This window comes from Pan paniscus, chromosome X (genome assembly GCF_029289425.2).
Source record: "Pan paniscus chromosome X, NHGRI_mPanPan1-v2.0_pri, whole genome shotgun sequence".
Taxonomy (NCBI): Eukaryota; Metazoa; Chordata; class Mammalia; order Primates; family Hominidae; genus Pan; species Pan paniscus.
Window position 1 is genome coordinate 77295251 of NC_073272.2, and position 17396 is coordinate 77312646.

General features: G+C 41.9%; 1 protein-coding gene across 9 annotated transcripts in view; it reads right to left on the reverse strand.

Annotated features, from left to right (window-relative positions):
• ATRX (ATRX chromatin remodeler) overlaps positions 1-17396 on the reverse strand; it is a 286622-nt gene that overhangs the window by 213262 nt on the left and 55964 nt on the right. For 8 of the 9 annotated variants that reach the window (XM_008978121.6, XM_003824403.6, XM_003824402.6 and 5 more), the window contains exon 2: positions 2367-2479. The exons of the other annotated variant lie outside the window; for it this stretch is intronic. In XM_008978121.6, coding sequence (XP_008976369.3) covers positions 2367-2479 — 113 coding nt within the window. The remainder of the gene's footprint in view (positions 1-2366; positions 2480-17396) is intronic. 9 annotated transcript variants of the gene reach the window in all.

Sequence of the window (17396 nt, forward strand, 5' to 3'; positions counted from 1 at the left end):
TGTACATTTCAAAAAAAGTCATAGTCCCAAAAGGCAGACAAACTGCTTCAGATTTTTAAAAAACCAAAGAAACAGGACTACTAAATCTTGAACTGGATCCTGAATTTAAGGGGGAAAAACTTATCTGTGAACACTACTGGGGTAATTGATGAAATAAGAATAGGGACTGTGGCTTAAATAACTTTATGTTATTTAGTTTACCTACCTATTTAGCTTTCCCATTCTTATTCATTACTTCCTGTATTTTGGTGTTGCCATTTCAAATTATTTTCTTTCTCATTTCAGAAAACTTGTAATTTCCTCTAGTGTAGTTATTCACTCCAGTGTAGGTCTGTTGACATCAAGTTCTCACTTTTTGTTTGCCCAGATATGGCCTTATTCCACCCTTCATTTATGAAGGATGTTTTCACTGAATATACAGTTCTATGCTGGCAATTACAACCACATGCTGCATAAAGACATTTCACTCAATGACTGACCACATATACATCGGTGGTCCCATAAGATTATAATACTGTATTTTTACTGTACCTTTTCTATGTTTCCATGTGTTTAGATACACAAATATTTACCATTGTGTTCCGATTACCTACCGTATTCAGTACAAGAACACGCTGCACAGGTTTGTAGCCTATGAGCAACAGGCTATAACATATAGCCTAGGTGTGTAGTAGCCTATGTAAGTACACTCCATAATGTTTGCACAATGACAAAATCACCCAACAATGCTTTCTCAAAAAAACCTATCCCATAGTTAAGTGATGCATGACTGCACTTTTCTTTGACATTTTAAAGAAATAATTTCATTGTCATCTGCCTTCTATCATTTCTGTTGTTAAGTGAGCTGCCAGTGTTACTGTTATTCCTTTGAAAATAATGTATTTTTTTCCTCTGGCTACTTAAGATATTTTTCTCTCGGTTTATGTTCTTTAGGAGTTTGGTTATGACATGCCTAGCTGTAGTTTTCTTTATATTTATCCTGTTCAGGGTTCACAAAACTTCTTGAATCTCTAGTTTGATGTTTTTCATCACTTTTTAAAAAATGCTCAGCCCGTATCTCTCCAAATAGGACTTTTAACCAAGTCTCTTTATTCCTTCTAGAACTCTAATTACACATATGGTTGAACTTTTCACTATAACTCTCTTATACTTTTTTTGTACATATTGTGTGTGTCTGTGTGCATGTGTATTGTAGTTACCCTTGAAAACCTGAAAATGCTAACTGTCACGATACAAAATGTTTTTTAAAAAAGGGAACCAGGTACAATGGCTCATGCTTATAATTTCAGCTACTCAGGAGGCTGAGGCAGGAGAATCATTTGAGGCCAGGAAGTTCAAGACCAGTCTGTACAACATAGCAAGACCATGTCTCTAAAAAAATATTTTTTTTTTTTTTTTTTTTTGAAATTAACCAGGCATGGTGGCACACACCTGTAATCCCAGCTACCAGGGAGGGTGAGGTGAGAAGATTGCTTAAGCCCAAGAAGTCTGAGGCTGCAGAGAGCTATGATTACACCACTACACTCCAGTCTGGGTGACAAAGCAAGACCTCGTCTCTAAAAAAAAAAAAAAAAAAAAGAAAAAAAAAATATCTTTTTAAAAGAGAGAGACAGGGAGGTAGAGAGGAGGTGTTAAGTGGTTTTATTTTAAAAAATAAATACACCAAATCTACTCAGGGATATTATCAAACAAAATTTAACTCTTATGTTGGGTGTGATGGCTCATGCCTGTTATCCTAGCACTTCGGGAGGCCAACGAGGGCAGATCACTTGAGTTCCAGACCAGCTTGGCCAACATGGTGAAACCCAGTCTCTACTAAAAATACCAAATTAGCCAAACATGGTGGCAGACGCCTGTGATCCCAGCTACTCAGGAGGCTGAGGCAGCAGAATAGCTTGAGCCCAAGAGGCAGAAGTTGCAGTGAGCCAAGATCATGCCATTGAACTCCAGACTGGGTGACAGAGCGAGACTCCATCACAAAAATAAAAATAAAAATTTAACTCCTAATACATGAATAATTGCTAGGACAAAACATTCCTATACTACTCCTGCCTCTTCTAATACTATTTTTTCACAGTCAACATTCACTAGCCATTCTATAACACATTTCCATTACATATAAAACCATAAATGCTTCCTTTTCTAAGCTTTCTATAGTCATACTTACCAAAATTAAAATCTCCTGTATCAGATATAGCTAAGATACATAATAGGGGCTTCTATAAAGCTTGCTAATCTGTCATTTTCCACAAACTGAAATCTCTTTTAAAAGCTGCTCTCTAAATAAAATAAATGGTTACCTCCATAAGTGTAAAAAAAAAATAGAAAAAAGACTAGAAGGTATAGCACATTCTTTTTCAATTTACCTGTGTTTTGATTCATTGCAAGTCGTGGAGGAGAACTTGTTTCTTCAGATTCTTCTGATGAGTGTGCAAGGAAGTCATGAAGCTTCTGCACCAATGTATTCAACTTGCTTTCACTATTAAAACAAAATTTAAAGAATTCCCTTAATTAGCCTTTCATGTTTTAAATTAATTGTAAAGCTCTAGCAAACTGAAAATATAGCCATACTCTAAGTCGTGTAAGAGTATGCACATTCAAAGTAAAAACTAAGGGAAATGTTACAGTTGTGGGTGTAGAAAGAAAAAATATTAAAGAAAACGAATTTTAGGCCGGGTGTGGTGGCTCATAATAGAGCATGAGTGGCTCATGCCTGTGGTCTCAGCTACTCAGGAGGCTGAGGTGGGAGGATGGCTTGAGCCTTGTGAGGCAGAGGTTGCAGTGAGCCAAGATCATGCCACTGCACTCTAGCCAAGGCAACAGTCAGACACTGTCTCAAAAAAAAAAAAAAAAAAAGAATTCTATTTCACTAAGGATATAAAAATATGAGTAACACAACCTACCTGTACACTTACCTAGGATTAAAATATCATTTAAGGAAACTACTGATATTACTTACTAAACATTTCGAAAATACTGAGGTCTTTCAATGTACTCTATATGATGTGTTTAAACAGAAGTTAAACTTCGTGTTACTTAAAAATGTATCAGAAAATACTACCCTTAAGTTAATTCTTAAGAAACAATAAACCTACCTACCACAAAAGAATTTTAAAAGAAATCAAAAGAAAATTTGGGGGATTAAACAGCAAAATGGTATTCATATTTAAATTATATACATTGCTATTTCACAACAAATAGCTGACCCTTGTACTTATCTTGTCATATTATCATTAGGCACCTAAGTTATTATTTCCTCTCACTTATATATAGCTTATGTTTGGGAAATCCTTAGAAATCAAAACACAGATGTAGATTATCACTTCAAGAAAGATTTATACTAGCCAACACCCAGAAAAAGAGAGGGCAAGATTTTCCTTTCCATCATTTAAAAAAATAATTCAGTAATTTATCGAATATATTTACTGAACACTTACTCTCTGAAAGCCCTAAGCAGTGTTTTGGTTTATTATTCCATCCTCTGCTTGACATAGAAGAACTGTCTAACTGACTGGCATAAAGATGAACAAAAAATACAACAGGACTTGCAAGAGCTCCATCGCCCAGGGAAATATTTCATTAACTAAGTTTTATAGCATCAACTCTTTTTTTTTTTTTTTTTTTTTTTTTTTTTTTTTGACGGAGTCTTGCTCTGTCACCAAGGCTGGAGTGCAGTGGCGCGATCTTGGCTCACTGCAAGCTCTGCCTCCCGGGTTCACGCCATTCTCCGGCCTCAGCCTCCCAAGTAGCTGGGACTACAGGCGCCCGCCACCACGCCCGGCTAATTTTTTTGTATTTTTAGCAGAGACGAGGTTTCACCGTGTTAGCCAGGATGGTCTCTATCTCCTGACCTCGTGATCCACCCATCTCGGCCTCCCAAAGTGCTGGGATTACAGGCGTGAGCCACCGTGCCCAGCCTATAGCATCAACTCTTAAGTTATATAATAGATGTATCTGTAATTCAACAGGGTTTTAAGAAGTTAAAACTTTAAATAAGGAAAGTATAAGTTTACCCCATTTTTTTTCCTTAGAGTTAGCCTCTTGCTCTGTCACACAGGCTTGAGCACAGTGGCATGACCTTGACTCACTGAGGTCTCAAAACTCTTGGGCTAAAGCAATCCTCCCGCCTCAGCATCTTGAGTACCTGTGGCACACACCTATGTTCTTAGTTGAGGAAGTGCAGCACACAACTATACTCTTAGCTAAATTTTTTCTTTAATTTTTTGTAGAGATGGGGTCCAGTTATGTTGCCCAGGATGGTCTGAAACTCCTGGCCTCAAGAAATCCTCCACCTCAGCCTCCCAAAGCACTGGGATGACAAGTGTGAGCTACCATGACCAGCCCCATTTTTAATAAAAGTCAAAACTTTTGCATGTCAAAGGGCACCATCAAGAAAGTGAAAACACAACAAATACAATGAGAGAAAACGATTTTCAAATCCTGTATCTCATGAGGGTCTGGTAACCAGAATACATAAAGACTTCTTACAATTAAACAACAAAAAGACAACCCTATTTTTTGAATGGGGAAAAGACTTAGATATACATTTCTCAAAAGAATATATACCAATGGCCAATAAGCATATGAAAAAATGCTCAAGATCATTAGTCATATCAGGGAAATGCAAATCAAAACCACAACAAGAAACCAATTTATACTAAGTAGGATGGATATAATAATTTTAAAAACAAATGAAAGACATACATAGGCTCAAAATAAAGGGATGGAGAAACATTTACCAAGCAAATGGAAAGCAAAAAAAACCAGGGGCTGCAATCCTAGTCTCTGATAAAACAGACTTTAAACCAACAAAGATCAAAACAGACAAAGAAGGGTGTTACATAATGGTAAAGGGATCAAAGCAACGAGAAGAGCTAACTATCCTAAATATATATGTACCCAATACGGGAGCACCCAGAACATAAAGCAAGTTCTTAGAGACCTACAAAGAGACTTAGACTCTCACACAATAATAGTGGGAGACTTTAATAACCCACTGTCAATATTAGACAGACCGACAAGACGGAAAATTAACAAGGATATACAACACTTGAACTCAGCTCTGGACCAAGCAGACCTAACAGACATCTACAGAACTCTTGACCCCAAAGCAACAGAATATACATTCTTCTCAGCACCTCATCGTGCTTATTCTAAAACTGACCATATAATTAGAAGTAAAACACTCCTAAGCAAATGCAAAAGAACGGAAATCATAACACTCTCTCAGACTATAATGCAATCAAATTAGAACTCAGGATTAAGAAACTCATTCAAAACCGCACAACTACATGGAAACTGAACAACCTGCCCCTGAATGACTACTAGGTAAACAAAGAAATTAAGGCAGAAATAAAGAAGTTCTTTGAAACCAATGAGAACAAAGAGACAACATACCAGAATTTCTGGGACAAATTTAAAGCAGTGTGTACAGGGAAATTTATAGCACTAAATGCCCACAAGAGAAAGCAGGAAATATCTAAAGTCAACACCCTAACATCATAATTAAAACAACTAGAGAAGGAAGAGCAAACAACTTCAAAAGCTAGGAGAAGACAAGAAATAACTAAGATCAGAGCAGAACTCAAAGAGATAGAGACAGGAAAAACCCTTCAAACTATCAGTGAATTCAGGAGGTGTTTTTTTGAGAAGATCAACAAAACAGACCACTATCCGGACTAATAAAGAACAAACGAGAGAAGAATCAAATAGATGCAATAAAAAATGATAAAGGGGATATCACCACTGATCCCACAAAAATACAAACTACCATCAGAGAATACTATAAGCACCTCTATGCAAACAAACTAGAAAATCTAGAGGAAATGGATAAATGCCTGGACACATACACCCTCCGAAGACTACACAAGGAAGAAGTCGAATCCCTGAATAAACCAATAAAAAGTTCTGAAGTTGAGGCAGTAACTAATAGCCTACCAATCAAAATAAGCCCAGGACCAGACAGATTCAAAGCTGAATTCTACCAGAGGTACAAAGAGGAGCTGGCACCATTCCTTCTGAAACTATTCCAAAAAATAGAAAACGAGGGAATCCTCCCTAACTCATTTTATGAGGCCAGCATCATCCTGATACCAAAACCTGGCAGAGACACAACAAATAAAGAAAATTTCAGGCCAATATCCCTGATGAACATCGATGCAAAAATCCTCAATAAAATACTGGCAAGCCGAATCCAGCAGCACATCAAAAAGCTTATCCACCACGATCAAGTCGGCTTCATCCCTGTGATACACAGCTGGTTCAACATACGTAAATCAATAAACATAATCCATCACATAAACAGAACCAATGACAAAAACCACGATTATCTCAATAGATGCAGAAAAGGACTTCAATAAAATTCAACACCCCTTCACGCTAAAAACTCTCAATAAACTGGGCACCGATGAAACGTATCTCAAAATAATAAGAGCTATTTATGACAAACCCACAGCCAACATCATACTGAATGGGCAAAAACTGGAAGCATTCCCTTTGAAACCCGGTACAAGACAAGGATGCCCACTCTCACCACTCCTATTCAACACAGTATTGTAAGTTCTGGCCAGGGCATTTAGGCAACAGAAAGAAATAAAGGGTATTCAATCCGGAAAAGAGGAAGTCAAATTCTCTGTCTGCAGATGAAATGATTGCATATTTAGAAAACCTCACCATCTCAGCCCAAAATCTCCTTAAGCTGACAAGCAACTTCAGCGAAGTCTCAGGATACAAAATCAATGTGCAAAAATCACAAGCATTCTTATACAACAATAACAGATAGAGAGCCAAATCATGAGTGAATTCCTATTAACAACTGCTACAAAGACAATAAAATACCTAGGAATACGACTTACAAGGGATGTGAAGGACCTCTTCAAGGAGAACTACAAACCACTGCTCAAGGAAATAAGAGAGGACTCAAATAAATGGAAAAACATTCCATGCTCATGAATAGGAAGAATCAATATCATGAAAATGGCCATACTGCCCAAAGTAATGTATACATTCAATGCTATCCCCATCGAGCTACCACTGACTTTCTTCACAGAATTGGAAAAAAAAGCTACTTTAAATTTCATGTGGAACCAAAAAAGACCCCACAGGGCCACAACAATCCTAAGCAAACAGAACAAAGCTGGAGGCATCACGCTACCTGACTTCAAACTATACTACAAGGCTACAGTAACCAAAACAGCATGGTACTGGTACCAAAACAGAGATATAGAACAATGGAACAGAACCGAGGCCTCAGAAATAACACCACATATCTACAACCATCTGATCTTTGACAAACCTGACAAAAACAAGCAATGGAGAAAGGACTCCCTATTTAATAAATGGTGTTTGGAAAACTGGCTAGCCATATGCAGAAAACTGAAGCTGGACTCCTTCCTTACACATTATACAAAAATTAACTCAAGATGGATTAAAGACTTAAACATAAGACCTAAAACCATAAAAACCCTAGAAGAAAACCTAGGCAATACCATTCAGGACATAGGCATGGGCAAAGACTTCATGACTAAAACACCAAAAGCAATGACAACAAAAGCCAAAATTGACAAATGGGATCTAACTAAACTAAAGACCTTCTGCACAGCAAAAAAAAAAAAATATATATATATATATATATATATATATATATATATATATATATCTCATCAGAGTGAACAGGCAACCTACAGAATGGGAGAAAATTTTTGCAATCTACTCATCTGACAAAGGGCTAATATCCAGAATCTACAAAGAACTTAAACAAATTTACAAGAAAAAAATCAAACAACCCCATCAAAAAGTAGGCAAAGGATATGAACAGACACTTCTCAAAAGAAGACATTTATGCAGCCAAAAGACACATGTAAAAATGCTCATCATCCCTGGCCATCAGAGAAATGCAAATCAAAACCACAATGAGATACCATCTCATGCCAGTTAGAATGGCGATCATTAAAAAGTCAAGAAACAACAGGTGCTGGAGAGGATGTGGAGAAACAGGAACACTTTTACACTGTTGGTGGGACTGTAAACTAGTTCAACCATTGTGGAAGACAGTGTGGTGATTCCTCAGGGATCTAGAACTAGAAATACCATTTGACTCAGCCATCCCATTACTGGGTATATACCCAAAGGATTATAAATCATGCTGCTATAAAGACTCATGCACATGTATGTTTATTGCAGCACTATTCACAATAGCAAAGACCTGGAACCAACCCAAATGTCCATCAATGATAGACTGGATTAAGAAAATGTGGCACATACACACCATGGAATACTATGCAGCCATAAAAAAGGATGAGTTCATGTCCTATATAGGGACATGGATGAAGCTGGAAACCATCATTCTCAGCAAACTATTGCAAGGACAAAAAACCAAACACCGCATGTTCTCACTCATAGGTGGGAATTCAACAATGAAAACACTTGGACACAGGAAGGGGAACATCACACACCGGGGCCTGTCATGGGGTGGGGGGAGGGGGGAGGGATAGCATTAGTAGATATACCTAATGTAAATGACGAGTTAATGGGTGCAGCACACCAACATGGCACATGTATGCATATGTAACAAACCTGCACATTGTGCACATGTACCCTAGAACTTAAAGTGTAATAAAAAAAAATCTCCATTAGAGAAAAGTGGGTTCAGCCTTCAGGCTCACATTCACATAACTACAAAAGGAGCTTGAGGCAGATGGCAGTCTATGAGATCTGATCTGCCTATCTGCAATTGGGTCAAAAAAATAAATCTAAATCCTGATGTTAGCTAACTAAAATAAATGATTAGGTTTCATACCAGTTTTAAATCCTAATGTCACTTAAAAAAAAAAAAAAACTATAGGCCATGATCATTACCATGAATGTTTTACTGCTTTTTTACTGATGAGGAATTGGAAAATTTTTTTTTAAAAAAGTGTTTTTTTATCCATCTGACAAAGGGCTAATATCCAGAATCTACAAAGAACTTAAATTTACAAGAAAAAAATCAAATAACCCTACCAAAAAGTGGGCATAGGATATGAATAGACACTTCTCCAAAGAAGACATTTACATGGCCAACAAACATGAAAAACAGCTCAGCATCACTGGTCATTAGAGAAATGCAAATCAAAACCACAATGAGATACCATCTCATGCCAATTAGAATGGCGATCATTAAGAAGTCAGGAAACAACAGATGCTGGAGAGGATGTGGAGAAATAGGAACACTTTTACACTGTTGGTGGGAGGATAAATTCGTTCAACCATTGTGGAAGACAGTGTGACGATTCCACAAGGATCTAGAATTAGAAATACCATTTGACCCAGCAATCCCATTACTGGGTATATACCCAAAGGATTATAAATCATTCTGCTATAAAGACACATGCACACATATGTTTACTGCAGCACTATTCACAGTAGCAAAGACTTGGAACCAACCCAAATACCTATCAATGATACACTGGATAAAGAAAATGTGGCACCTATACACCACGGAATACTATGCAGCCATAAAAAAGGATCAGTTCATATATTTTGCAGGGACATGGATGAAGCTGGAAACCATCACTCTCAGCAAACTAACACAGGAACAGAAAACCAAACACTGCATGTTCTCACTCATAAGTGGGAGTTGAACAATGAGAACATATGGGCACAAGGAGGGGAACATCACACTGGGGCCTGTTGGGGGGCTGGGGGCAAGAGGAGGGATAGCATTAGAAGAAATGCCCAATGGAGATGATAGGATGATGGGTGCAGCAAACCACCATGGCACATGTATACTTATGTAAAAAACTTGCACGTTCTGCTCACGTATCCCAGAACTTAAAGTGTAATAAGAAATAAAAAATACAAAACTGAGAGTTTTAAAACAACAGTTTTCTTATAAACCAGAGAAGAAGTCTGAAGAAACAACAGATTATGGCAGAAAAACTCAGACTGTCTACAAATTTACAAATGATGCATTGGTTCAACACCAGGAACGGAATGGGAAGGAAAGCACAATGAGAAAAGTGAAAGATGGAAAATTAACGGTAGAATGTGTTATGTACAATGCCATCTCTCCTCGAATCCATAAAAAAGTGTAATAAAAATTCCACTATTAAACCAAGTGTGGTGGCTCATGCCTGTATTCCTAGCAATTTGAGAGGCGGAGATGGGAGGATCACTTGAGGCCAGGAGTTCGAGACCAGCCTGGTCAACATAGCGAGCCCCCATCTTTATTAAAAAAAAAAAAAAAAAAAGTCATTATCACTTTGCACAAGGATTAGCTGAAAACAAGCTCAGTTTAATGAGCAAATTTCTGTAATACTTTTTTCATTATTAAATTCAATTATCTCTATCACAGACATTTTACATGAAAATAATTCCAAGTGTTGGCTTAATTAGGATCATCCTTTTGGTTAGTAATTAAATATGTTTGGTTAGCAAAATAAATAATGAAAAACACATTACTTTGCTCTCATTCCCCTATAGAAACTTTTGAAATAGTACACAAAATGCATGAAGAAATGAATATAAAACTGCAACTTCTTAAAGCCTATGAAGTGTTAAATGTGATAGCATTTTTCAACTTATCAAATATTTAGGGGTAAAATGACTATTCATTGTAAGCTAAGTTTCCATGAAATAGACACTCTCATAGATAGCCTGTGGTGATACATACATTTACAAAACAAATTGGCAAAAACCATCAAGAGACTTTGATCTAGTAATTCTATCTCCCTTTATCTATACAAAGAAAGTAAGAAAGTATTTCTTTTCTTTTCTTTTTTTTTTTTTTTTTTGAGTCGGAGTCTTGCTCTGTCGCCCAGGCTGGAGTGCAGTGGTTCGATCTCGGCTCACTGCAACCTCTCCACCTCCCGGGTTCAAGCAATTCTCCTGCCTCAACCTCCTGAGTACCTGGGACTACAGGCATGCGCCACCATGCCCAGCTGATTTTTGTATTTTTAGTATAGACGGGGGTTTCACCATATTGGCCAGGCTGGTCTTGAACTCCTGACTTCATGTTCCACCTGCCTCAGCCTCCCAAAGTGCTGGGATTATAGGCATGAGCCACCGCACCCGGCCCAAAGAAAATATTTCTACATAATAACTTTACTCAAGAAAGGTATCTGCCAGATGCTCACAAAAGCAAAAAAAAAAACAAAAAACTGTAATCAATTAAAGTGTATAATAAAGACTAGGTAAACAAGGATGCATACAAGTCATACAATATCATACCAACCATTAAATTTTAAAAGTTCAAATAATATGGAAAATAGCTCATACTACAATGCTAACCAAAAATAGCAGGCTATAAACTGTCTATGAAGTATGATGACAATTATGTTTAAAATTGCATTAAAATATTGCTAATAAATATACCCCAAAAATATCTTTAGTAAGTAATATCTAGCTAATATTACAGAAGATATTTTTCTTCTACCTTTTTGGTACATAATATGCTCATTGCTTTCATGCAGGAAAAGTTTTATTTTCTTTAATTCATAGACTTTTCTTTAAAATTTGAGAAATAAAGACATGTATGACGCAAAACTAATTTAAAATTAAAAACATCATTTTTCTAAGATTCTTCAAGGTAATTCAATTCCATTTAAGAAATTACTCACATGTGCGTGTGTTTCCAGTTTCAAAATCATCATGTTTAAAGTACATTATATGGCCGGGCATGATGGCTCATGCCTGTAATCCCAGCACTTTGGGAGGCCAAGGTGGGTGGATCACTTGAGGTCAGGAATTGGAGACCAGCCTGGGCAACATGGTGAAATCCCATCTCTACTAAAAATACAAAAAACTTAGCTGGGCGTGCCAGTGCATGCCTGTAGTCCCAGCTACTCGGTAGGCTGAGGCATGAAAATTGCTTGAACCCGGGAGGCGGAGGCTGCAGTGAGCCAAGATCACGTCACCGCACTCCAGCCTGGGCAACAGAGCAAGACCGTCTCGGAAAAATAAATAAATAAAGTACAGTATAAGGCATACAGTTATTTGTTAATACCTATAATTTCAGTTTTAAATTAAACAGTAATTAACGATTTTGACTTTTCACTAATCCAAGAGATTCTGTTCATACCTGCTTTACTTACAAGTTTACTACTCACTGAAGTGTTGAAAACCTCCTAACATGTGTCCTTATCAAACAGAATTACGAGAAATCTTTTCCAAAGCCAATGGAAACCAAAAAAGTGCAGAAGTGGCTATACTAATATAAGACAAAATAGATTTCAAGACAAAAACTATAGGAAAAGCCAAAGAGGGTCACTATATAATGATAAAGCAGTCAATTCAGCAAGAGGATGTAATCATTTTAAACATAAATGCACCCAACACTGGAGCACTCACATATATAAAGCAAGTATTATTAGAGCAAAAGGGAGAGACAGGCCCCAATATGATAAAACTTGGAGACTTCAATATCCCACTTTCAGCATTGGACAGACCTTCCAAAGAAAACCAACAACGAAGCATCAGACTTAATGTGCATTAGAGGCCAAATGGACCTAATAGATATTTACAGAAAAATTCATCCAAGGGCTGCAGAATACACATTCTTCTCCTCAGCCCATGGATTATTCTCAAGGATAGAACATATGTTAAGTAACAAAACAAGTCTTAAGACATTAAAAATATTGAAATAATATCAAGCATCTCCTCTGATAATGGAATAAAACTAGAAATCAATAATGAGAAATTTTGAAAAGTATACAAAATACATGTAAATTAAACAATATGTTCTTGAATGATCAGTAAGTCAATGCAAAAATTAAGAAGAAAATTGGAAAATTCATTGAAACAAATGATACTGAAACACAACATACCAAAACCTATGGGATACAGCAAAAGCATTACTAAAATGGAAGTTTATAGCTGTGAGTGCCTACATGAAAAAAGAAGAAATACTTCAAATAAACAACCTAACAACACATCTTAAAGAATAAGAAAAGCAAGAGTAAACCAACCCCAAAATTAGAAGAAATAATAAAGATCAGAGTGAAGCAAACGAAACTGAAATAAAGAAAATAATACAAAATATCAATAAAACAAAATGTTGGTTTTTGTAAAAGTTAAAAGAAAATTTAAAAACCTTTGGCCAGAGTAAAAAAAAAAAAGAAAAAAAAAAAAGAAGATCCAAATATATAAACCAGAGATGAGAATGGAGACATTACAATGATAACCAATACTGCAGAAATAAAAAGGTTCATTCATGGCTACTATGAAAAACTATATGCTAATGAACTGGAAAACCTAGAAGAAATGGACAAATTCCTAGACACAATCTACCAAGATTGAACCATGAACAAATCTGCAACCTGAACACAGCTATAACAAATAACGAGATTGACGCCATAATAAAAATTCTCCCAGTAAATAAAAGCCTGGGACCTGATGGCTTCACTGCTGAATTCTACCAAACATTTAAAGAAGATCTAATACTGATAGAGGCAGGAGGCAGAGAAATTCTAGGACGACAAGGGCAGTCCCTGGTGAAACCCCACATTCAAGCCAAAAAGCCTGAAACCCACAGCCCAAAGTGAAAACTTCTATTCCTGTTTGTCCGCTCTCTCCCGATTGGTTCTGTTTGAATAATGTCTCTTTACCAACAGAATGTTGCCTTTTCCAAAACTTCTACAGTCTGCCCCGCCCCCATCCTGTGCTTATAAAAAGGATCCTATGCTTATAAAGACCCCAGATTCAGTTGGTAGAGAGGAGAGAAACAGCTTAATTTCGGAGAGAAGATGGCCAAACTTTGGGAAAGGAGACAGCATGACTTAGGGAAGAAACGGCCGGACTTCAGGGAGATCAGCCCTTCCCATCCCCTCTCCAGCTCCCCTCTCCGCTGAGCCATTCCCACTGCTCAATAAAATTCTTCACCTTCACCATCCTTCAAGTGTCCACTCAACCTCATTCTTCTTGGATGCCAGACAAGAGCTCAGGACCCACTGAGTGCAGGTACCCAAAAAAGACTGTCACACCAGCCCTTTGCCCTCACCAGTGGAGGGCAGCCACCCCACATGACAAGGCAAGAGGCCAACTGAGCTGTTAACACACAGCCATCAGCAGACAGCAGAACTAAAGGAGCACTGTTAACACCCCCTCAGGGGCCTCGGGGTCACAGAAACCACCCCCCTCCCCATCAACCTGGGTGCTGTGCACAGGCCTGCTCCTGCTGGTGCTCAGAACAGCTGGGTCCCACACTCACTGGCTTGTGCCTGGTCTGGCCGTGGTCCCTGCACAGGGCTTGCTGCTGTGTCAGTGCCCCCACCAGCTGGCCAGGTCCCGCACTCACTCACTCACATGCACCCTCCAACAAGGGGTTGAGCACGGCAGGCTGAGTAAACATTCGCCCCTGTCACAAGTCCAACAAAGGGGCCGAGAAAATTCCTGCATCAATACTATTCCTACTCAAACTATTCCAAAAAATAAAAGGAAGCAATACTTCCAAACACATTCTGTGAGGCCAGTATTACCCTGTTACCAAAACCAGACAAAAACACATCAAAAAAAGAAAATGACAGGCCAATATCTCTGATAAATATTGGTGCAAACATCCTCAACAAAATACTAGCAAATCAGACACATTAAAAAGATCATTCATCGTGGGGACTTTCCTGCCTTTGGGTAGGGGGACCACCCAAAGTGATGAAAGCTATTTCATCACTCAATAAAACTCCCCGCCGCTCCCGTCTCCCGTCTCCCTCTCCCGTCTCCCTCTCCCTCTCCCGTCTCCCTCTCCCGTCTTCCATCTCCCGTCTCCCTCTCCCGTCTCCCGTCTCCCTCTCCCGTCTCCCTCTCCCGCCTCCCTCTCCCTCTCCCGTCTCCCGTCTCCCGTCTCCCTCTCCCTCTCCTTTCCACGGTCTCCCTCTCATGCCGGGCCAAAGCTGGACTGTACTGCTGCCATCTCGGCTTGCTGCAGCCTCCCTGCCTGATTCTCCTGCCCCAGCCTGCCGAGTGCCTGCGATTGCACTCACGCCGCCACGCCTGACTGGTTTTCATGTTTTTTTGGTGGGTTTCACTGTGTTGGCCGGACTGGTCTCCAGCTCCTAGCCGCGAGTGATCCGCCAGCCTCGGCCTCCCGAGGGGCCGGGATTGCAGACGGAGTCTCGTTAACTCAGTGCTCAATGGTGCCCAGGCTGGAGTGCAGTGGCATGATCTCGGCTCGCTACAGCCTCCACCTCCCAGCCGCCTGCCTTGGCCCCCCAAAGTGCGGAGATTGCAGCCTCTGCCCGGCCGCCACCCCGTCTGGGAAGTGAGGAGCGTCTCTGCCCGGCCGCCCATCGTCTGGGATGTGAGGAGCCCCTCTGCCTGGCTGCCCAGTCTGGAAAGTGAGGAGCGTCTCTGCCCAGCCGCCATCCCACCTGGGAAGTGAGGAGTGCCTCTCCCCGGCCGCCATCCCATCTAGGAAGTGAGGAGCGTCTCTGCCCGGCCGCCCATCGTCTGAGATGTGGGGAGTGCCTCTGCCCTGCCGCCCCGTCTGGGATGTGAGGAGCGCCTCGGCCAGGCCGCGACCCCGTCTGGGAGGTGAGGAGCGTCTCTGCCCGGCCGCCCCGTCTGAGAAGTGAGGAGACCTTCCGCCTGGCAACCGCCCCGTCTGAGAAGTGAGGAGCCCCACTGCCCGGCTGCCACCCCGTCTGGGAAGTGAGGAGCGTCTCTGCCCGGCAGCCACCACGTCCAGGAGGGAGGTGGGGGGTCAGCCCCCCGCCAGGCCAGCACCCCATCCAGGAGGGAGGTGGGGGGTCAGCCCCCCGCCCGGCCAGCCGCCCCGTCCGGGAGGGAGGTGGGGGGGTCAGACCCCCGCCCGGCCAGCCGCCCCATCCGGGAGGTGAGGGGCGCCTCTGCCCGGCCGCCCCTACTGGGAAGTGAGGAGCCCCTCTGCCCGGCCAGCCGCCCCGTCCAGGAGGGAGGTGGGGGGGTCAGCCCCCCGCCCGGCCAGCCGCCCCGTCTGGGAGGTGAGGGGCGCCTCTGCCCGGCCGCTCCTACTGGGAAGTGAGGAGCCCCTCTGCCCGGCCAGCTGCCCCGTCCGGGAGGGAGGTGGGGGGGTCAGCCCCCCGCCCGGCCAGCCGCCCCATCCGGGAGGGAGGTGGGGGGGGTCAGCCCCCCGCCCGGCCAGCCGCCCCGTCCGGGAGGGAGGTGGGGGCTCAGCCCCCCACCCGGCCAGCCACCCCGTCCGGGAGGTGAGGGGCGCCTCTGCCCGGCCACCCCTACTGGGAAGTGAGGAGCCCCTCTGCCCGGCCAGCCGCCCCGTCCGGGAAGGAGGTGGGGGGTCAGCCCCCGCCCGGCCAGCCGCCCCGTCCGGGAGGGAGGTGGGGGGCTCAGCCCCCTACCCAGCCAGCCACCCCATCCGGGAGGTGAGGGGCGCCTCTGCCCGGCCGCCCCTACTGGGAAGTGAGGAGCCCCTCTGCCCGGCCAGCCGCCCCGGCCGGGAGGGAGGTGGGGGGGGTCAGCCCCCCTGCCCAGCCAGCCGCCCCATCCGGGAGGGAGGTGGGGGGCTCAGCCCCCCACCCGGCCAGCCGTCCTGTCCAGGAGGGAGGTGGGGGGGTCAGCCCCCCGCCCGGCCAGCCGCCTCGTCCGGGAGGTGAGGGGTGCCTCTGCCCGGCCGCCCCTACTGGGAAGTGAGGAGCCCCTCTGCCCGGCCACCACCCCGTCTGGGAGGTGTACCCAACAGCTCATTGAGAACGGGCCACGATGACAATGGCGGTTTTGTGGAATAGAAAGAAGGGGGAAAGGTGGCGAAAAGATTGAGAAATCGGATGGTTGCCGTGTCTGTGTAGAAAGAGGTAGACATGGTAGACTTTTCATTTTGTTCTGTACTAAGAAAAATTCTTCTGCCTTGGGCTCATGTTGATCTGTGACCTTGCCCCCAACCCTGTGCTCTCTGAAACATGTGCTGTGTCCACTCAGGGTTGAATGGATTAAGGGTGGTGCAAGATGTGCTTTGTTAAACAGATGCTTGAAGGCAGCATGCTCGTTAAGAGTCATCACCACTCCCTAATCTCAAGTACCCAGGGACACAAACACTGCGGAAGGCCGCAGGGTCCTCTGCCTAGGAAAATCAGAGACCTTTGTTCACTTGTTTATCTGCTGACTTTCCCTCCACTATTGTCCTGTGACCCTGCCAGATCCCCCTCTGCGAGAAACACCCAAGAATGATCAATAAAAAAAAAAAAAAAAAGATCATTCATCGTAACCAGGTGGAGTTTATCCCTTGGATGCAAGAGGGGATCAATATATGCAAATCAATGTGATACATCATATCAACAGAATGAAGAACAAAAACCATATTATATCAATTGATGCTTAAAAACTATTTGATAATATTCAACATTCCTTCATGATAAAAACCCTCAAAAAAATGGGTTTAGGAGGAACATACCTCAACATAATAAAAGCCATATACAACACACCCACAACTG